Raw genomic sequence first — 21,316 nt, forward strand, 5'->3', positions numbered from 1 at the left:
TTTTCTGCTTTCAGTCAGTCAAGGCGAGAGACATGACATGGCTCTAATTCAATTTTTCAGGAGTGGCAATGTTTGGTGGTTACTGTTAGAAGGCAGTTTAGAGGTGACATCTTTTGTTAGCAAAGAAAGAGCTTACTACTGATAACTTCCCAGGGAACCATGTCAAACTCTTCTAAGCCATAGAGAATCCTCCCAGCACTGAAATCTACTTTCTTCTAAAATTTAAATTATGGAACAAACATGCAGGTGATTAAGACTAACAACTGTTTAGCACAGCTAAGAGATAGAAAACAGGTGGATACTAACTTAAAAATGTATTTGAGCATATAAAAATAGTAAAAATACAACTTGAACAATCTAGGAATAATAAAATATTCACATACTGCTTAATATGCTTGACTAGTCAGTATAAAACCAGTAAAACAAAAAAAAATTACACAAACTAGGCAAGAAACTTGTTATTCTGTATGAAAAGAAGCAGTTAGAAAAACATACAAAAGATGAAGAATATTTCTAAAAGCGTAATAACTGATCCCTTGGGAGTTCCTGTTTTGCTATTTCTTAAAAATGAAAAGATGAGAATTTTCCTACCTTAGAATCTCATTAAGGTTTCTGTAACAAAATTTCAACCAAATTCAACTTCTGGTATCAGTCTGACTCTACCATACCAAAGTCAAGTCAGAAAAGATAGCCAAGATGTTTGCAACTAAGTTCACAGCACTCGTGGGTATATAACATCAAAGTTTTGAAGGCAGGGAATTTTGGTTTTGAGATTTACTGAGGTGGCCCTCATTCCTAGGAATGTAACTTGTTGACCGTGAGCACAAACTTGTTCAGCAAGGACACGCGAAGTATCAGAAGGTAACTTTTTTCCCAAAATAATTATAAAAACATCCAAATGCTTTCTGGTACTATGAGAAAAAATAATAAATCCAAAATTGATATGAGAGAATACTGCATAACTGTGGACTATAATGATGTTCAGGGGATCTATTCAGAGTGTTGACAAGACATTAATAGTGCCTCATTTCAGCAGTCAGGTTTGATTTGTTTGGATACCACACTGTTGGCACCACAGTCTCTCGAAATACTGTCTGCTTCTTACATTCTGTAATAGCTGAGAATAATTGCTCATCTACCTCAAAAAGATAAGTGAAAAACATAATGGAAAGGTAGGATCCACTGAAGATGCACACACAATGCTTAAATGCTTATATCAGAAGGCTTGTGGAACTGGATATAAAAGAAACATTTATTTTTAAATTAGGTATTCAAATTAAACTTCTGCTCTCCAGAATTGAAATATAGTACCCAGCAGTCATAAGAAGTGCTGCCAGTTCTGTCACTAATGTATGTCATGTACATCAAAAGTAGGATGCTTTTTTGTTAATCAGGGAGCATAAAGCCCTTGATGCATGTAAAATTGAGTGCTATCATCCCGAGAGATACGTGACAATACAACAGAACACAAAAGTGAGGCCGCCTGACAGATATTCATTTTGTAAACAGCTTTGTTGACTGCAAATACTGGCTCTTCCCAGATGTTTGCTAGTGATCAATTGCTGGAGGTTACTCCTCCTGCAATGTGTGAGAGCACGTGTGGGTACATGCTGGTCTCCCCTGGCAAACTATGTTAGGTTGCTTGTTGCTGTTTAGATGGGCAGCCTCCCTAAGCCCATCTGACTTAGCCTGAAGCAGACTCACACACTCAGATGACTCTTTGAGCTGGAAGACCTAGGGAAGGATGGAGGTGGATGTCATACAGTGACTTCAAGGGGCACACATTTAAAATATTTGTCTTTTTGGGGCATATATTAAAAACAAAACTTGCAATCTCTTCATATGGATTTAAGCTTTTTTTTTTTTTTTTTTGATACTGTATTTCAATATGCCAATTCTGCAGTGCTTGCAAGCATAACCTTCTTCCATCACAAAATAAATAAAACAAGACAGTAATAAGATGAAATTGCATTTTCTGGATTTAATATTATTGCTATTATTAGGTAAACTTTATAGTACCTTTTCACTTAGATATTCTCCATATGTCAGAGACACGATAGAGATGGCATTCCGTTTAATAAAGCACATTTATTCTACAGCAGGCTATACTTCAAGTCAGGTCTTGATAAACCCTGTTTCATCCCTTACAAGGTAATAACTAAAATAAAATCTCTTGGTTATGTTAGATGAGGTTAAAAAATTCTTTACTAGATTAAAATCTCTCTCTCTCTTTTTTTTTTTTTTTTTTTTTTTTAAGATTAGGAAATCTTTGCATTCAACGAGATTCGGAGTCAGAAAAGACTCAGAAAAGCTTTTTGATTTTTTGCTCAGACAGATCAAGCCTGTAACAATTACTGTGTGATAAAATACAGGGGGAATTTGTATCCTCGGCTTAATTTAGAACTAGAAATTCTTCTAAAGGGATTGCTGTTTTAATAATAGACTTCCTGCCACATAAGATTAAACCCTGTTTATCTACTTCAAGTATCTTCATATCTCTGCTTTGGCATCAACTTTCCCTTCTACTGAAATCCTTCAGAGACTACATTCAAACTCTGAGAGCTGCCTTTCTGACAAAACCTGTACAGGCCAGATATGAACTGCTTCAGAATATGGATATAGCACTGAACTGCTGTTACCAATTGACAGCATTCATCAGCTTTGAACGATGCTACCAGCACTAATTGCTCTAGCTAGGCCTTCAAGAGTCCCTGGACTGCAAGTGATAAGGACCAACGAACCCTAGCTTCAGAAAATTCTCTGAAGTTTTCAAACAGTTTTAAATTGGAGAAATAAAACACAGTTGACAAATATTCCCCCATATATGTAGCAAAGAATAAGTGCAGAAACTCTATATAATTCCCCACAGAAAAGTCATGCTCTGTAAGATACTATATATTTATTCCTACTCTTGGTCTATTTACATCAGCCTTCCATGGGATGAAAACTCACACAGTACAGATACTTGGATTCTCAAGTGACAGTCTTTTGCAATTGTTACTACTAGACCAAAGCACAAAAGCAAAGGCTAGAGTAACCACTAAGTGCGACTTGCTGCTGCTTATTACAACAAAACTCAAACTATGCCACAGTTTCCCGTAACATCCTGCATTATTCATCAATGAAGGTTTGAACATAAATGAAAGCTGACAAGTAGCTGCAACTGTCCAAGGTGGCTTTGGTGTATTTACGTGATCAAAGGGCTTAAACAGAAGTCAGGACATCTCAGGACAGTAAAATCTGGTTTTGTGCCTGTGAGCAGATAAATGCTTTAGCCTCAAACCTCTTCTGCCAGCTCAGCTGTTTTCTGAAAAAATGTAAGGAAAACACCACCCAACAGACTCTTCCTAATTTGCTGTCATCTGGCTATACCACTAAGGCCATGTCTGATTAAGTCTCTAAAACCTTACCACCTGGATCTCTGAGCTCAAACCCACCACACCATGATCACACTGCCAATTCAGATGGTACCAAAAGTACTTCACCCAATCCCCATCATTAATTCATCCTACACCAACAGAGCCTTCATTTTCCATCAGCATAGCTACTGATATGTACCAACTATCATGGCTACAAGTGACTGCGCTCCATCAGCTTATTTATCAAAAGGCAGTCCAGACTCTGAAAGAATAATACGTCTTCTTGTGTTTGAATTCAATTTTCCACACCCCGTGTCCCACATCTCAACAGTAGCATGGGTCTATTCACTTAGTGGGCTGTTGACAGCATGCACATTATCTGTGCACGTGCATGTTGCTGAGAGTAGTGGAGCCTGTGCATACAGAAACTGGCTCCTACTGTAAGGAGGTCACATGGACTGGCTTGGTCTACCAGGCTACCTTGACCCAAGACAACCAATTTTGAAATAGAAACAGGAAACTATAGCACCTTCCCCAACAATGAGCTGAACTAGATCCTGCTGCGGATCTGATGCTTTTAACTGAGAATTTGGACCCTGTTTTGCTCAAGGGCCTAATTTCTTCAGAGGCAAGAAAGAAGTTAGGGACATTGATAAAGTGACAGTCAGAGAGATAGCCACCACAAAACAAATGAATTTAGAGAGTCAGGATCTTTTTGTTAAGTGGGTGACCTGTGAAGATGTGCAACAGAACAGCAAAAAAAACTTGGTAATGCCAGTCCTGTTTTAGCACCTCTTCATTTTTCTCTATCATGCCTGCTCTGCTGGGCTTCTTAGGTATTAAGGTACTACAGTGTCCCAGTAACTCTACCACTATGATGAATGAATGCACATTGCTCCCATATCAGGAGCCTCCCCCATCCTGTCCCAGTTAGAAGCGATTTGCTGTGCCCCATGTGTCCCTTCTTCTGTGCCTTTTGCACTGACACTATGTACCTACATTTCTCCTCCAGCCTGCTTGTGCCCAGACCACTGATTCTCAAAAGCAAGTTCAGGCAAAGGCATTAAAAGTTCAATCCTTTTGTTTGATGAGATAAGCATTTGGATGGGGAAAAGAGGGTGTGAAGAGGGAGCTTGCAATGAAGGGCTTATATTCCTTTGTTCCTCCCCAATGTCATTTCCAGTGAAGAGACAAACATCAAAAATAAGATTTAATAATAGCTTGAAACAATGAAGTAATATCCCCACCATTTTATAAGATAATACGCCCTACAAGACATTCAGCATAGATCACTACTTCCACCTAGGATTTAGGATTCCAACAGATATCCTACAGTATGACGGTATCAGGGCATATTTGACAGGGCTTCCCTCTGTTTGCACACAGAAACACTTTTTCTGGGTCGGAGATAAAATTTGTGTGTTGAATGGCTTTATAGATGCCCAAGGAGTTTCACAAAAGGAATACACATTTTTCTAGATTGAACCAATATACAGTTGCCACCTGTAAATAGCTGAGATCTGCTAAAAAAATTGGCTCTGCTCTGTAAGAACTAGATTTGTCCTTTGCCTTTGTCCACCAATATTTTTAGAACGATAGAAATTACCAGGCTTAGTGAAGATTGAGCACTAAGGAAGAGGGACTTTGGAAGTACGATACAAACAGTGAAGTCTGGATCTATTGAGTCTGGATCTATGCCAAACAAAAGCAGCTCTGGTGGGAAGACCGGGGGAATTAAGATCTGCAGAACTGGACTGTCAATGAATTATGCAAGAACTGGAGAGAAGCTGCAGGAAGTAGACATGAGAAATGAGAGATGTGTATAATTAAGTTTTCAAGATAAGCAGTTTCACAGCAAGTTGACGTCAAACATTTTGCACAACCTGGCCTGCCAGAATACTGTGCTGAGCTGGGATAGTAGGCTACAATTCAGCCTGGGAAGAGTGGGTGTCACAGGCAGCACAAACATGGGCTTCTATCTTCTATCAAAATCATACCTTCTCTCAAAACCCCTAAATCTTCCTTGATAATCTGTTCCTTTGGGCATTTTATCTGCCTTTTCCTTATCTTAACTCTGACTTCTCCTTACAGTATAGACAAAATACTGCCTCTAAACTCATCTTGTACTGCTGTCTGACCAATGCGCTCTCTGAACTCAACAAGTAAGTTCTGAAGAAAGTGCCAAATAAATAACAGTTCAAGAGCATTTTTCTTGTAAGATAAATAATGGCATAAACTCACACTTTATGTCACTCTGGGTCAGGTGGCAGGATCAAAATATTCAATATTTGTCTGTGTGAGGAAAGGACACAGCTACTCTATTTGGCAAGAAGCTGTATTGGAAAGACTGTTGAGTCATCATGTTGGTTGGTTTTTTTTTTTTCAATCTCCATGTAATGCATATAGTAACAGTAGTTTTGCTGCCATCCAAAGAAATAAGTCATATTTCATGGCTGTATCATTGGCTAAAAAGCTGTATGTCACACATCTGGGCATAATAGGTAGGAAATACGATCTTTTAAAAGTGTGAATAAATCCATTAACAACACTATGCAGGACTTTTGCCAAGTCTCACAGGAATAGGGATGAGAGGTTTGAGTAAGCAACTTGTAATACGATAGGCAAAAAAGAATGGCCCTCAGGAACTGGAACTAAGTGGATGCAGGCAAACTAGAAGTTTCCACCTTTATTTTTCCTCATTTTCCCCAGAATGTGGGTGATAATGATGAAAAAAAAAAATCTAATTTGTTACAATCTCCTAAAAGGCAGAAATAGAACTTGAGACCTTATAAAGACATCAATTTTCTTCTCCTATTCTTCATGAAAATTCAAAGGGAACCATGTATTAGTTTTCTCCAAACAAAAGGAAAGAGCAGCTACCTAATGCAAAATTATCTAAGAATGTGAAAACATTTATGGAAACCTTTAAATACTTTTTTTTTTTTTAAACTTAAAAACCAACCAACCAACTAAAACACCACAACAACACAATGTTTTATCAAGTTAGGACCTCTTTATTTGTAGTTAGATTGATTTTTGCTTAAAACTGAGATCTGAAATCAACCTAGCTTTCCTTGAGTAGAAGTCTAAGCCGACAAACTTCCATCTTCAAAAACCCTTCTTAATTACATATAAGCTCAATTGGGAAAAAAGTTTCAGCCAGATAGAGACAAAAATAATACATATTTTTTAAAGGGCTGATACCCAAGTCTGTGACGCATTTATAGAAAGGTAATGAAGAAAATCAAATTCCATCATCAAATACATGTCTGCATTTTTGTCAGAGCAACTTAAATAATCGCCCTCAGCTGGAGGTTTCTATTGCAGTTCAGTCATGTTCCCTCCACACCTGGTATTTCTATAAAGCATAAATAATCATGGATGCAAATATGCACCTAATCAGTCACCATATCAGCTCTACCAGGCAATGACCAAATGCTATAGGAACAAAATGCTAGTAAAGGACTGGTAGCTTGCCTAAATAACTTTGAAAATATAAACACTCACTTGAATTCATACTGACTTAGAATGGTGGAAAACCTGTGTGGACATGGACCTGTGGCTTTAGACTTCAAAAGAAATTTACACATAAAAATGATTTTTGAAATATGAAATGCAGATAAAAATATTACTTTGGAAAAAAGCGTTTGTAAAAACTACGTTAAAAAAAAAAACATTATAAAATTAGATCCTGAAGAGGAAAAAAAACAAACATCAAGCTATAAAAACTACATATAAACATTGTAGGTAAAAATCTGAAACAAACAAAAAAGAATATGTGGGTGAAAAACAAACAAACAAACAAACAAAGAATATCACAGAAAAATAGTACTTTGCATTTTTGTACAAATTGAGACTTTCAGAAGGCTTTAAAAACATATGACTCACTCTCTACATCTCCCTGGGAGGGGAAGTGCAGAGGCAGGTGGTGGTCTCTTCTCCCTGGTCACTGATGATAGGATTCATGGGAATGGCACAAAGCTGCACCAGGGGAGGTTCAGACTGGATACAAGGAAAATATCTTTACTGTGAGGGGTGTCAAACACTGGAACAGGCTTCCTTGTGAGGTGGTTGATGCCCCACACCTGTCAGTGTTCAAGAGGCATTTGGACAATGCCCTCAATGATATGCTTTAACTTTAGCACTGCAGTGGTCATGCAGTTGGACTTATCTTTGAAGGTCAATTTAAACAGAACTGTTCCACTCTAAAACAGTACATAATTCGAAGTTTTTTCATTATTATATAGTAGCCCTTCTTTAAAGGGCAAATTATTTTGAAGTTTAATTGTCCACAAGTGGTTTAAACAGGTCATTTTGTGAGATCAACACATTTGTGTAGCTCATATTTCTTCTGCAAATAACTTAGAAAAGGAAAATAGCTGTCTCTGAGCTATGACAACTACTGAAAACATCTAAAACAAAACATAAACCAAAACATTCTTCAATTCAGTGAAAAAATTTCAGAGATCATCTGTCATAGATCAATCCTGCCCAAAATTGTGCTTGTTTATAGCAATTGACAAAACGAACTTCTTTCAGTAGGATTAAATAACTGCATCTGAAGAAGACTGCTGTTCCATGACAGAGTAATGATTGATGTAGTTTAATTTTGTGTATAGTATTTTGTACCTTTGCAACTTTGCACTTATCTTAAATTGGCATTGATATATTGCTTTCATATCTAGACAATATGAAAGCTAGAATCGAAAATAAATGATAGCTCTACAAGCTATGGCATAGTAACTGTATTCCAGCTGAGTCTCTTTTCGAATATATAACTACATTTCAAATTTAATCTCTGAATACAACTTTTAGCTTACTATTTATATCTGGCAAGCTACATAGGGACACCAACATAATTAGATTTTATTATCTGTAACAACTTAAATAGTTTGTATCATCAATAGTAAAGTTGCAGCTAATACAACAGCTACACTTTTACCTACTTGTTAATTTTCTTTCCAGCTGATCAAATCTACTAGTCCTAATATACATGTATGATTTGGGTTGCACTTCATGAGAGTGTTAACGTAATGTCTAATGATACTGCTAATATCAGACAGCGGGAAAAGCAGCACCTCAAATTTATGCAAGGAAGACAACCTCTAGAGAAGAGGGGAAAACAAACATTTTTTTTTTTTTATGGCCAAGCGGGTGAAAAGGCCCACAAGCTTTTAAGACTGTCTCCTTTCTCACAATCCAGAGTTTGTCATCAGGGAACCTTCAGAGATCCACATCCTCAGATACAAAATCAATGACATATTTTAACATAAAAAATGCATTTTTTAAGTTAGCTTTCTGTTTCCAAATATTATCAGTCAGTGTAACCACTCAGTCTAAGCCTTGTGTTTTCTCTAGGAATCTGACAGGTATAAAAAAAGTTATATTATGATTAGTACATCTCTAGACATACATATAGACCGTTGAAGTTTTGAAACTGCTCTATTTAAGGAACTAACTCTTCACCAATAAAATAAGCTTATCAGTTATATCATCAATTTTCTGCATAGGCCCTCTCAGACCTGAATACCATTGAATTAAAACATTTTGGGCTTTTTTTTTTTTGTTGTTATTAGTCCTTTCACTTCCATCAGTTAGGCATTACAATGAGACACACCAGCTAGTTTAACCAGCTAGCTACGCTGCAAGATGGTCTGCTTGGCTGACCACAGGGACAATATCAGGAAGCCTCCTCCAGCCACATAAAAGGCCAGTCCTCTTTCACAGTGCAGCAGCAGCACGACAAGATGTAACAACCTGTTGAGCCTCTATTAACTTATTTCATCCTTTGAAGTCTCAGCAAGCGTGCTGTGACATTTTGCGCCTTATGGGCACGGCTCTCAACAACAGGCTTGGTTCTGCTTCAATGGCATAACTGTTTCTCACAGCAATTACAGCTGCTATTTTCATCCTTTTCAAATGGCTGTAGAGTTGAATACCACAGGATGACACAGGTTATTTTTTCCTCAAAGACTCCACTACTACTATGCTATTTTGACACGATTTCCAGTTATCTTTTATGACACCCGACTTCTAAGTGTAACAATGTGATGTTATACACTTGCACCTGAGTGACTGGCATTTAAGGTCAGCAAAACATGTCTTAATACTGTTAAAAAACATTCTGAACTTCCTAACATCATAGAAGAGACTTCTTCAGGCTCAACCACCACTGACTTTTCCTATAAGCTGTAACTCAGACAAACATAGTGACACATAACGACTATCTTTAGATGTTCATAGGCACATATCTCTGCTCAAGAGCTGAACTAGTAACTACAGTACTCGCAGGAAACTGGGAAAAGCTTACGTTCTGCAAAGCAGAGGCTGTAATGTGCACATACCTCCCAACTGGAACACTTTTCCTACAGGAGCAACATCTACAACTACTCCAGCAGGATGTACTCTATCTGCATTTATTTTCTGTACTTAAAATAATTTCTCACTCATATATTTTTGAAGTAAGAGTATTTTGTTTCTAAATGTTAATACAGAAAAAAAAATGCTTCCATGTTCTTACTTGTATTGATTTCCCTAACTACTTCTCTCTGCTACTCTTTCCATCTAGAATCACAATATGTTGAACATGAACTGAGATATCTGTTTGCTTAGGCTGCTATACAATAAGCAGGTAGAAAGTACTCTCATGAAAAAAAGAAAACAAACACACACATTTTCTGTCTTCAATTAGTGAACAAAATTATTCCTATAGGGCATCCTGCAAAAGTTTTGCAGAAAATTCCTGCCTTCTAGAAACAAATGATAACAAAAACTCTAGCCTGTAAGGATAGGTACTATTAGTTGAAGCACTGATAATAACTAAAAAACACCCTGAAAATTATCTAAACAGTGGGTTTTTTTGTTTGTTTGTTTTTTAAGCATGAAAACAGTGCAATAAAAATAACCTGATGACTCTTTACCTGATATGCTACCTTGAAAAAGCAGTATTCCTCACTGAATACCCCATATCCACAGGCAGGGATTTGTTCTTTGCAAGACGAGGAGGACGGAGAATGAGCAAATGGCTTCAGAACTAGCCTGAATATGTCTGCTTTCTTCATGGACTGTTTGTTTTAAGGACATATTTGTCAAATGCATTATATAGGATTCTGTAAATATCACATTTCCCTTGTAAATAGACTTCCCCTGTATGACTAACCCACAGTCATTTTCTTGACCACTGTCTAAAGAGTCAGTTGAGACATCTTAGAAGGAAATCCCACAACTTGGAAGCCAGCTACTCTAATAACTCACTTGTGTTCCTAAAATCAAGGTCCCATGCCATGTCACAATATACTTTTTGTGCTTTACAGTAGTTCAAACTTCTGCTACGCAGGTAGGTAGGGCAGGGAGGAAGATCTGAGTTGCTAAATTACTGCAGTTTAATTTCATGACTGCTGACAATTTATCAGGTGGGAGAGAGCTAGCTGGAAAGCTAGAAGCTATTATGAAGTTAGAAGCTGTTGTTAAGAAGTGTGCTATGGGCTTTAATCAAATGTCTTTTGGAGACTGAAGCTAAAATGCAATTACCGGTATGGTATGAAAGGTAGAAAAATATCCCCCAAAGATTTAGTTAAGTTAGGGACCTTCGGGGTTTGTCTATGTAGAAAGCTAAGTCATTGCCATTTACCTGTCATTGAGTTAAAGATCCGTGTGTGTAAAGTACTGACATGCCCTTTCTTTTTTTTTTTTTTCCCCCTCTTAAACAAAAAAGAGGAAAGTTGGATGTTGTTCTCACATGTGCTACTTTTTGGATATGCAATATTTAATAGATTTGAATGATACAACACACAAAGACATATGAAATCTCCTGACATTTGACTAAGTCAAAGCAGTGGACAACAAGCAGCATAGGATACCTCACCCATGAAGGTTGATTTTTCTTTCACAAGGAGTGAAAGAATTACAATGATCTGACTACAAAGTTGTGTTGTAGATTTTTTTCACTTTTAGTAATTGTCCCCACTTGAAGCGCTTACCATGCTTTCTAAATATGTTATTGGATATAACAACCACTGTAGCTAACATTCTACGTTTTCACTTAAGGTCTTTCCTTAAGAACTTCAGTTTTTACTGAAACTGCTTGAAGTACTACGTACCACTACTAAAAGATTTTGCATTTTTAAAGAAGAACTTGGAAATAGTTTTGTTATTCTACGTGTCAGAACTCACCGTTACATTTTTAGTTTAGTTCCTGAGATTCAACAATATGAATGCATAAGGAATAAAGCTTAGGATTCACTATACCACATCACAGCTTTCAAACATCCAGACAAGTTTCTCTGCTTACTTGGCTGGGGATGGATACTTCAGGATAGTAGCCAAACACAGAATCACAGCAGTAGAGCCTGGAAAACGTCATTCAATTGAACACGATTGGGCTGAATTTCACAAATACATCATCTCCTTAAAAGACGGTAATGAAAACATTATGATAAACTTCTTATGGGATATAATGGGATTCCAAAAAAGCTGAAAATGTAAACTCATTAGTAAGTAACACTGGGCTGCAAACAACTTATTAGATCAGCTTTGATTTACAGTGGAAACCTTTCCTAAGGACAGAATTACTTGGAATTACTTTTAGATATACTGAAAACAGCTACTTACATACATGCAATACATTTAAGAAATTATTGGGAATAAATATCTACAGAATTAGAAGTTTCCAATTGCAGCTTAAAAGACTTATTTTGCAACAACCTGTTTTGTATGGTTCTTCAGGGTGAGGATCCTGATAAAGCAGCTAAAACCTTTGACACACATTTCTCTACAATCTAGTATATATACAATGTCCAAACTCTTCCTATAAGCAAAATGCTACTGATACAACAGTTCGAATGACTAAATTTCCTTGCATTTGAATATGTCCCAGGTGGCAAACAGGACCCCAAAAGTTTGAAAATACGGTGAAATACAGACAATTAAGATGATCCAATGTTTTCTATTTTTAATTTATGTAATCTACATGTAAAAATAAAAATATGAAAAATAAAAGAAAGGCGACACTGAAGGCGAAATAAAGACAATATATCTGTGAGTCAGAGTACAAGACTGTTTTACTACATTAAATACCATGCTGAGCTTGGCTTTTTATTATTCATCATATTCCACATAATTAAGCAGACCTGTACACTAACACCACTCACTCATCAAACAGCCAAACCTGACCTGATGTTCATTTCATACCTAAATTTATTGGTATGTCAACACATGTCAACAGAGAAAACATGGCTAATGTAGACAATATGTCTTTTCAGTAGGCTGCTCCAACAATAACAGAAACAAATGACGCCTCCCCTTCCTTATTTCCAAAAGCCTTGGCACTGCTCCCTCCTACACCACCAAACTAAAAGGGTGGACTATAGTGGGAGTGGCTTCCACATACTGACTGATCCTGTAACATCATTGCATAGCTTCCCTTCCCAGCCATTGACCAAAATACTGTTGAATTCAGCGGTTACAAACTTAAAACCAGAAGATTACAGATATCCTAAAAAGAAAGTAGAAGGTGAATACAAAAAAATAAATAAATAAATAAAATAAAATAAAATAAAATAAAATCATATATTCTATGATCTCATTGGGTCCCATGGATTTGTGTGCCTCTAAGTTCTTTAGATAGTCCCAGACCTGATCTTCTCTAACAGTGGGCAGTTCATCATTCTCTCAGTCCTTGCCTTTGCCTTCTGGAGCCATATCCTTGCTTACACCCTCTGTAGGCTTCCTTTTCGTGTTTGAGTTTTCCAGGAGCTCCTTGTTCAACCATGCAGGCCTCCTGGCACTTTTGCCTGACTTCCTCTTTGTTGGGATGCATCGCTTTTGAGCTTGGAGATCTTGATCCTAGAATATTAGCCAGCTGTTTTAGGTCCCTCTTCCCTCAAGGGCTTTATCCCATGGTACTCTAACAACCAGACCCCTGAAGAGGCCAGTCTGCTCTCCCAAAGTTCAGGGTAGTGAGCTTGCTGTGCTCCCTCTTCACTGTCCTCTGGATCCAAAATTGCATCATTTCATGGACACTGCAGCCAAGGCTGGCCTTGAGTTTCATATTTCCCACCAGCCCCTCCTTGTTGGTGAGAATGAGGTCTAGCATAGCACCTCTCCTCGTCAGCTCCTCTATCACTTGGAGAAGGAATTTATCATCAGTGCATTCCAGGAGCCTCTTGGATTGCCTATGCCCTACTGTGCTGTCCCTGCAACAGGTATCAGGGTGGTTGAAGTTCCCCATGAGGTGGTTGAAGTTCCCCTCTGGACTGCCTTAAATCCAGAGCCACAAGCTCTTTGTCAGCTCCTCATTCATCCCCAGGCAGAGCTCCATGCACTCCAGTTGCTCACTGACATAGAGGGCAATACCCCCTATTTATCTCCTCGTCCTGTCTTCCCTAAAAAGCCTGCATCCTTCCATTACAACACTCCAGTGATGAGAGCCATCTGTCCCACCACATCTCCACAATGCCAAGGAGGTCACAGTCCCGCAGGCACATGTACATCTCTAACTCCTCTTGTTTATTCCCCATGCTACTTGTGTTAGCACAGAGACATTTAGGCTGGCCCCCTGATAAGCTGACTTACTGGCTGGAATTCCTTTGTGCTGCTCTTCAGGTGCTCTCCTGCTGACCTGTGACCCTTGTGCAGGCTCTGGGCATCTGTCACTGACACTGGCATCAAACTGGGAGGAGTAGTATGGACTGCAGTCCCTGTCCCCCTCCTCCCCCTGCAGCCTCTATGCTCGCTCAAATCAGTTTAAAATTGTCCAATAATTTCAGAGGATGGGGAAAGGGAGGAAAGAGAGACTGGCAGCCAGAAGCTGAGACAAGGGACAGAGAGTAAGTTTCACATTCTTAGAAAACCACACTAAAAATGATCAATATTGTCTTGGCTTGTTAGCATCTCATCTTAACTTTCCACAAGAGACCATATACTAATCCCGGTCTCTTTACTGACTTCCAGTCTCAGTAATTAAACTGAATCATATTATTCCGCTCTGATTATTAAGTGGAAATTGTTGTTAATGTTAACAGAACAAATGTTTAATAGCTGATAACACAGTAGAGGCCATTTTAAAGTCCCTCTGCAACTTCAGTTGCATATGTTAATCTCCATTTCACCTTTAAATGTTACAGGTGGTTATCATTACATGTCTGATGTATTGTCACACAAGGACACAGTTCAGGGGAGAGAGAAATTAATGCTAGACAGTCCACCCTGTATGCACGTCCCTGAAATGCTCAACTGTATCACGGATATTAATTTGAAATCACAGAAGTAGTAATGAAGCAAGTGCGATCATGCAAGATTCCCTTGAAAAAGGGGAAAGTTCAACATGTAACCTGCATCCCATTAAAAAAAAAAAATAAAAATCTTTACCACCTAATAGAGCTCCACTGAGCAGAATAGAGTTCCAAAGGCTAACAGGCACAGAAGGAAACAGTGACTGGGGTTCCTGAATGATCTGTCTGCAAAAATACTGCTTTCTTGGCAGCTGAGGAAAGGCATACATAGAACTGGAAAGAAATCCTCATTGCTAATGTCTGGACTCTTGGAAACTAAATAACTTGACAGGACTGACCCCTTAACATGATCTCCTTATAACATTTATCATGTATTTAAGATTTTTAATTTCTAAAGCTCCACATATACACCAATTAATCATCACACTGTAATAGGAGAATAAGGGAAACTGATGTCCCATAATACTTTGTCTTCAGCATTTTTCTTAGGCAGCAGAACAGCTCATGAATGTTGAATGCCTTCATTAACAGCCTGGACAGAGAGCATTAATACAGCGGAATAACATGCACCTTCAGCAAGTTTGCAGATGACATTGAAATGAGGCAAGCAGTTGATGCAGTGAAAGGTTGAGCCAACAATTAGAAAGAGCTCGAGAAGCAGCCTGACAAAAGACTCTTTGATGTTCAACAAAGGCAAATACAACGTTCTGTACTTGGGAAGGAATAACTTCAGGTAATGCTACAGGCAGAGGCTGCAAATACACACATTGTGTGTTCAACCTTCCTAACCACCCTGGTGGTTCTCCTCTAGACTTGGCTTGTGTTTGCCCTGTAGTTTGGAGCCCAAAACTGAAAACAGCATTCCAGACACAATCTCACAAGTAAAGAATACAGAACAATCACTTCCCTCGACCTTCCATTTATTCTTTCTTCTTGTAGTTCACTTTTGCCCTTACTGCTGCAAAGGCACACTGCTGACCTAAGTTCAACTTTTTCATTTGGTCCCCAAGATCCTTTTCTGCAAGAGGGAGCTTAGTGGCCATTTCACTCAATCACACTCTTCTCCCTTACACTAGAGTCCTTCAAAATGACAAAGCTGAACATCAAAGATGGCGGCAGAGAAAGTTTAAGGTATTTTCTTGTAGTGAACCCCATATATTTATGGCTAGCAAGGAAAAGGATAAAAAGACTTCCAGTTTGGGCAGAACAACGTTTCTCCTAGTTTCGTTTGAAGAAAGCCTTACAGGCTACAATTACAAAATCAATACCTTCATAACATTTCTAAAAACCAAATTTCAGAAGTTCTGCACTTGACAGTTAGGCCCTTAATCAACAAAGCAATGGCTACAACCCGTATTTTCAGTACTCTGAAGATTAACCCATTGGTAAAAGGGATAGGAGAAGATAGCGATATTTTACTTCAGATAAATTGTTTTTGGCTGCTGTGCTGTTTTTCCTAGTTAGGATGATGAAGTTCAGTGAGCCCAAGTTAGAGTTATCCAATCACTAATAGTCTGAAAACATTACTGAAGTTATTTATGACATAGCACTTGGAAATGATAAAAGACTTTAATAATGTTGCTACCCCACTTCTTTGATTTGGAAACTATCATGATGGAAGAGATGCATTTTATTTTAGGAGCAGATGAGACGTGGAAGAGCACTGACATACTACCAGCAGCATAAAAAGCATAAGGGAGTTGACTTAGTAGGACAATAAAGGGGAGATGTTTACAGAATGGGTTCAGTTTTGCTATGCTGTTGAATAGTTTTGCCATGCAGAAAGACAGAGCATATTATTTTGAGTAAGGCACACCTGAGCTAACTTCTTTGTATATCATTGTGCTGTTTTAAGACGTTATCCTTGAGGACTTGTTAGTGTTAGGTCAGAGGTTGGACTTGGTGATCTTGGAAGTCTCTTGCAAGAGACTAGATGATTATGTGATCCTGCTGCAGCTCAGATCAGCACTAGTTTAGGATTAGATCAGTGCTAGCCCAACACACAGGAGATGTGCCCAAAGAAAGAAAAAGCAATAGACACATCTCACCTCCAATAAACTCCAAGCAGTTTCAAGGGTAACATGCACTTTACTGAGAAACAACCAAAGAATCAGAAACATACAAACCATCCCTCTCCAACTCAATTACATTTTCCTTTTCTTCTGGCCCTATGAGTCTCACACCACCAACTTCAGAGTGGATCTGCTTCAAACAGAGGGGAAGAGCATGTTATTAGCTACAATGTCAAGCTCCTGCTGGTCTTGTGAATGATGGAATTGTCTATTCAATCCCTTCAGAGTAAAAAAGGACCCAGATTCAGGTCTCTCATTTTCTGGTTGAGTGCTTTACCTGCTAAGGTAATTATGAAAACAAGGACATGACCGTTACTGCTGTTTCTTTTCACAGATTTTTAGGCTGGTATGTGTTTTGCTTTTTTGTTGTTGCTGTTTTTTAAAATACATCTAAGGCAGATCCAGATCTTCAAATCTGTACATCATTGTCAGTGCTAATACATAAATCATTGATCACACTATCTCATTTGGCTCCTTCTCTGGTGTGATTACCAATAGAAAAAGCTCTGATGAAGTATCATCCATCCCACCTTCTCAATCTTTTCCTAGAGACTTTCAAAAGGTTTCCTTTTGGCTTCAGAAGAGACACAGCTGTTTCTCCTCTCTCTACACAAACTTCTTCCTTTTCCTTCTGGAGTATGACGTATATTTTACACTGTTGGTAATACAGATCAGTATTTCTGGATGTCAGTTACTCATTAACTACAAATGAGAGTAATGTAATCAAAGTGTATATTTCTAAACAAGTTTTCAAAAGTATATGGATTTCCAACAGTGGAAACCTTCTGTTCATTTTGTAAACCAGAACCAAGTTGCAAATAAAAGGCAGACTCAATAATAAAATACAGTGACATGAAGACGTGGAATAGTTTGTATACTAAGGCTCCATAGTCAGGACTATGACTGGACTGGAAGAGTAGTCAGCTTTTTAAGTGTAAAATTATTATATAACATCCTTTTGCAGATTTGAGCAGTGAGAAAAGGCAGATTTGAGCAGTGAGAAAAGGAGGAATTTGCAGTGGTGCTCTATGCCTGCCCTCTGCACTGTGATGGTCAGAGCTCTAGCCCACTCTTTTCCAAAGCCATTCTTCAGAGGCATAACGTAAATTCTAGTCAGTAATTCTTTTATAACCACATCTCCTTGAGAGAATAACTTTCTAAAGTTAAATTTCTAACCAAAATGTAGAAGGTAAATGAAGGCAAGGTAGATGAAGTAAGGAGTAGTACCAGTCAGTTACGATATGATTATCAGACAACCACTACAGAATATAAATATATATGATCAAACATTTCACACAGTGCAAGATACTATAGCAGGCTGCGAAGCATCTGTATAAAGCAGAATAACCAAAGGTAAAGACATACCTTCTGTGAAGAGTAGCATCATGTTTGTGCTTTTGTTAGCAACCACGTTATTCAGTAAGGCAACTGCAGTTTGCATTGTATTTCCTAGTATATTGTCTTGGTGTTCCTGCAATAAATAACAATAATAAATAAATAAAAATCTAGTAGTCATTTTTCAAGGTGAAGACTATTTCTCTTCCAAAAATGTAGTAACACAAAAACAATACTCTCTCAACCCCTAGTAGTCAAACTTTAAAAATACAGGACAATCAGCCAAATATCTTACTCAAGAATGTCAATTTCAGGCAGCCAAATCCAAAATCTTGAACCAAAACTTCTCCTTCTTTTCTTTAAGTAGATATCCCTATATATTCATGAAAAAAAGGAACATTTCCCTTTGCATGATATTTCTTTTGTTAATGGTATTAATTTTACTCTTCTCAGTTTCAGCTTGATAACCCACAGTGAGTCATAAAATCCAGTTGTTGTTTCTGTACTTTCTTAAGTCTAAAATTAATTCCACATACACATCAGGTGTTTATTTCTGTATCTAATTACACAACCCCTGTGATGTCTGTCTTATGCTTAATGATTTTCCACAATTTTCTGAGATTATACTACTAACGACAAGGTGCCAGGATCTCTACATAAACTTTTTGCTTTTGTGGTAGTTGACACACTTGCACGCTGAATTTGAAAGATGTGGATAAGGCAGTGAGATCAAAACATTTTTTACTTGCACTACTTACAGTAATAAATCACTAACTTCCAAAAATACAAAATAGGACAAGTTTTTTCAAATCTGAGTCTAGATATAAATATAAACCTGAATACATTTCAAATCTCCCTAGGAGGTTCCGGGAGTATTTTTTCCAATTTTTCAGATTCAAATCCAAATAGAAACATACATCCAAAGTGAAAATAACATTAAGAAACAAAATCGTATTTCACATATAGTAGGTTTTTCACATGAATCTTCACTTCCATGCTTCCCAAACAAATCTTTCCATATACTGTTATCACTACCACAGAACATGCTATCTCTTCTGAGCCATCCTCTGCAGTAGGCCTTTGAAAAAGAATTAAATTTGAAGTTGAAAAAGACAAAAGATTATTGGTCTGAAGTTGGGTGAAGTATTTCTGGTGACAAATATTACTTCAGCCCTTGAATAGAGTTGCAGGAACCCTCCTATTGAAATTTCCTTCAGGAGACTAGTGCCAGTGGCCAGGAAGAGGTTTTTGTTTTGTTTTTCGCAGTATCTCTCTGCTCAGGTATTTATGACCTTTTGTCTCAGGTGTATTCTTGAAAACAACAGCGGCAATCTATCCTTTCCTGGGAAAATCCTATTGATCGTCTAAATGCCACAGCTGGTGCAGAATTAGACTGATGAACTGACAGCCAGCAGCAATCAAAGCTAACATGTTTTACAATCCTTCCAAAGATTCACTACCTATGAATGACACTCAGAGTGATATCTCTAGTTTATAAGCTGCTTTCTATGTTGGGCCAGCTACAGCATTTAGGAAAAGCCACATTATTTGAATCCCTACCTGTGATCATCGTACTAATGGTTACAAGAAATTCTCATGGAAGACACTCCTGATTTTTATTTCTTTCCTAGTCTGATGAAATTTAGGATACTGTGAAGTGCACATTCAATGTCTCTTTTCAGAAAATGCTACATTGCCATGGCATAAAGGGCCATGCTTTGCAAAAAACAGATGTTTTCCTTTTAAAGATTTAACAAACAGAGACTCATGTTTGCTTTAACAGCATTAATTTGTTTCCACACTCAAAAACTAAAATTAAATGCTATTATTTTTTGTAAATACCACAAAACGTACTTGATAAGGTATAATACATTAACAGATGAAGAAATATATAAACATACATGGCCTTCTATTCAACTTAAGGCTGTAAGAATTTTCTACTTCTACTATAGCTTTTTTAATTGGATCATAAAAAGTGATAAGGGAGAGTGGCTCATAGCCTTTTGAAGGACTGTAGTTTCCTCTCAGACCTTAAAAGGATATATCCAAGATCCCCAAAGTTCCATTCATTTTACGTAGCACTTTGAGATGTCATTTATGACTTCTGTGAAGAGTACAATAAACATCTGTTTTTGAGAAGGTTTAAAATACAGCCTGATAAATTTAAAAGCTATGTTGGAAAGAATAAATCCTACATTCTTCAGAAGATAAAACAACCAGTACAGAAAGGATATACCATAAAGCCACAATACTAAAAAATAAATTTGAAGTTATTGCTTACAGATAGCTGAAGAGTAAGAAAAACATTTTTTCAAAAGATCATCATGCTCCTCTGTTACCTATCACCACAATATCTTATTAACCCTCATAGAGAATGTTTAGAACACAATACCTTAAACAGGATAAATGACTGTTATTCAAAATAATGACACACACAATGAAAATACAAAACTAAAGCAAAGAACTCTACCTAAGAGTGACTCATATTGTTATTGCAAATACAATATTTCTGTTACTGCCCCATATATTTGGAGCAAACATCTACTAAAATTCTCTTTTGAAATATGCCATTATAAGTTGGTAGTTGTTTACGATAGCAATCTTTTGCATTCACCAGGTTGGTAACACTAAAATGAAGCAATCTTTACTTTTAGTGAAGATTAATTACGCTACACAACCCTGTAATGAAAGACTAGTACTGATGCATTTGCTCACATTCAAGTATGTGTTAGGCTTATCTTAGCTTAAACCAACTAGAATTCAAGATGAAACCATATCTTAGATAAGCAAAACTGTCTCTTCATGAATAAAATAAGCAGTATATTCAGCTGGACTACTAGAGTTTTCATGTACGTGTCATAGATGAATTGTGACAGGATACTAGGTTTCAAGAAGCTACAGGTATGCTTTACTTACTTAAGTCATCATTGATTGCTGTTAAACTAGATTTTAAAGGTCTATAAAAAAATATGTAACTTCTTCATAATCTATCAAGGAGCAAAGCTGATCTAATTTGTGTGCACAGCACCACAGACTGTGGACATTTAATGAACAGTGCACTTGACAGCTTTAATAAAACATAGCATTTGCCAGCAGAGATAATTAGAATTGAAGCAGCAAAATTCTAGTGTTTGGCAACACAGATGAAACAACTTCATTAAAATGTACAGCTTCGGCAAATGAAAGGCAGGAAAGCACTGGACCCTGAAGAATCAGCCTTCTCAAAACTAATTGCTTCAGTGCTTAAAAAGGACAGCTATGAAATACCAAGGGCATAACAAGGAAATACTACTATAAAAAAAGCACAGAAGATAAATCA

At 37.4% G+C, this 21,316-nt stretch overlaps 1 protein-coding gene across 7 annotated transcripts in view; it reads right to left on the reverse strand.

Annotated features, from left to right (window-relative positions):
* The window catches only part of ULK4 (unc-51 like kinase 4), a 233,796-nt gene that overhangs the window by 74,574 nt on the left and 137,906 nt on the right, over positions 1–21,316 (reverse strand). For 5 of the 7 annotated variants that reach the window (XM_084509482.1, XM_084509481.1, XM_084509479.1 and 2 more), the window contains one exon: positions 18,028–18,133. In XM_084509482.1, coding sequence (XP_084365608.1) covers positions 18,028–18,133 — 106 coding nt within the window. Of the gene's footprint in view, positions 1–16,658; positions 16,796–18,027; positions 18,134–21,316 lie in introns of those variants that run through there. The other 2 variants (XM_084509486.1, XM_084509485.1) reach the window with 2 other exon arrangements.

Source organism: Aythya ferina, assembly GCF_964211825.1.
Source record: "Aythya ferina genome assembly, chromosome: 2".
In the NCBI taxonomy this organism is placed as follows: Eukaryota; Metazoa; Chordata; class Aves; order Anseriformes; family Anatidae; genus Aythya; species Aythya ferina.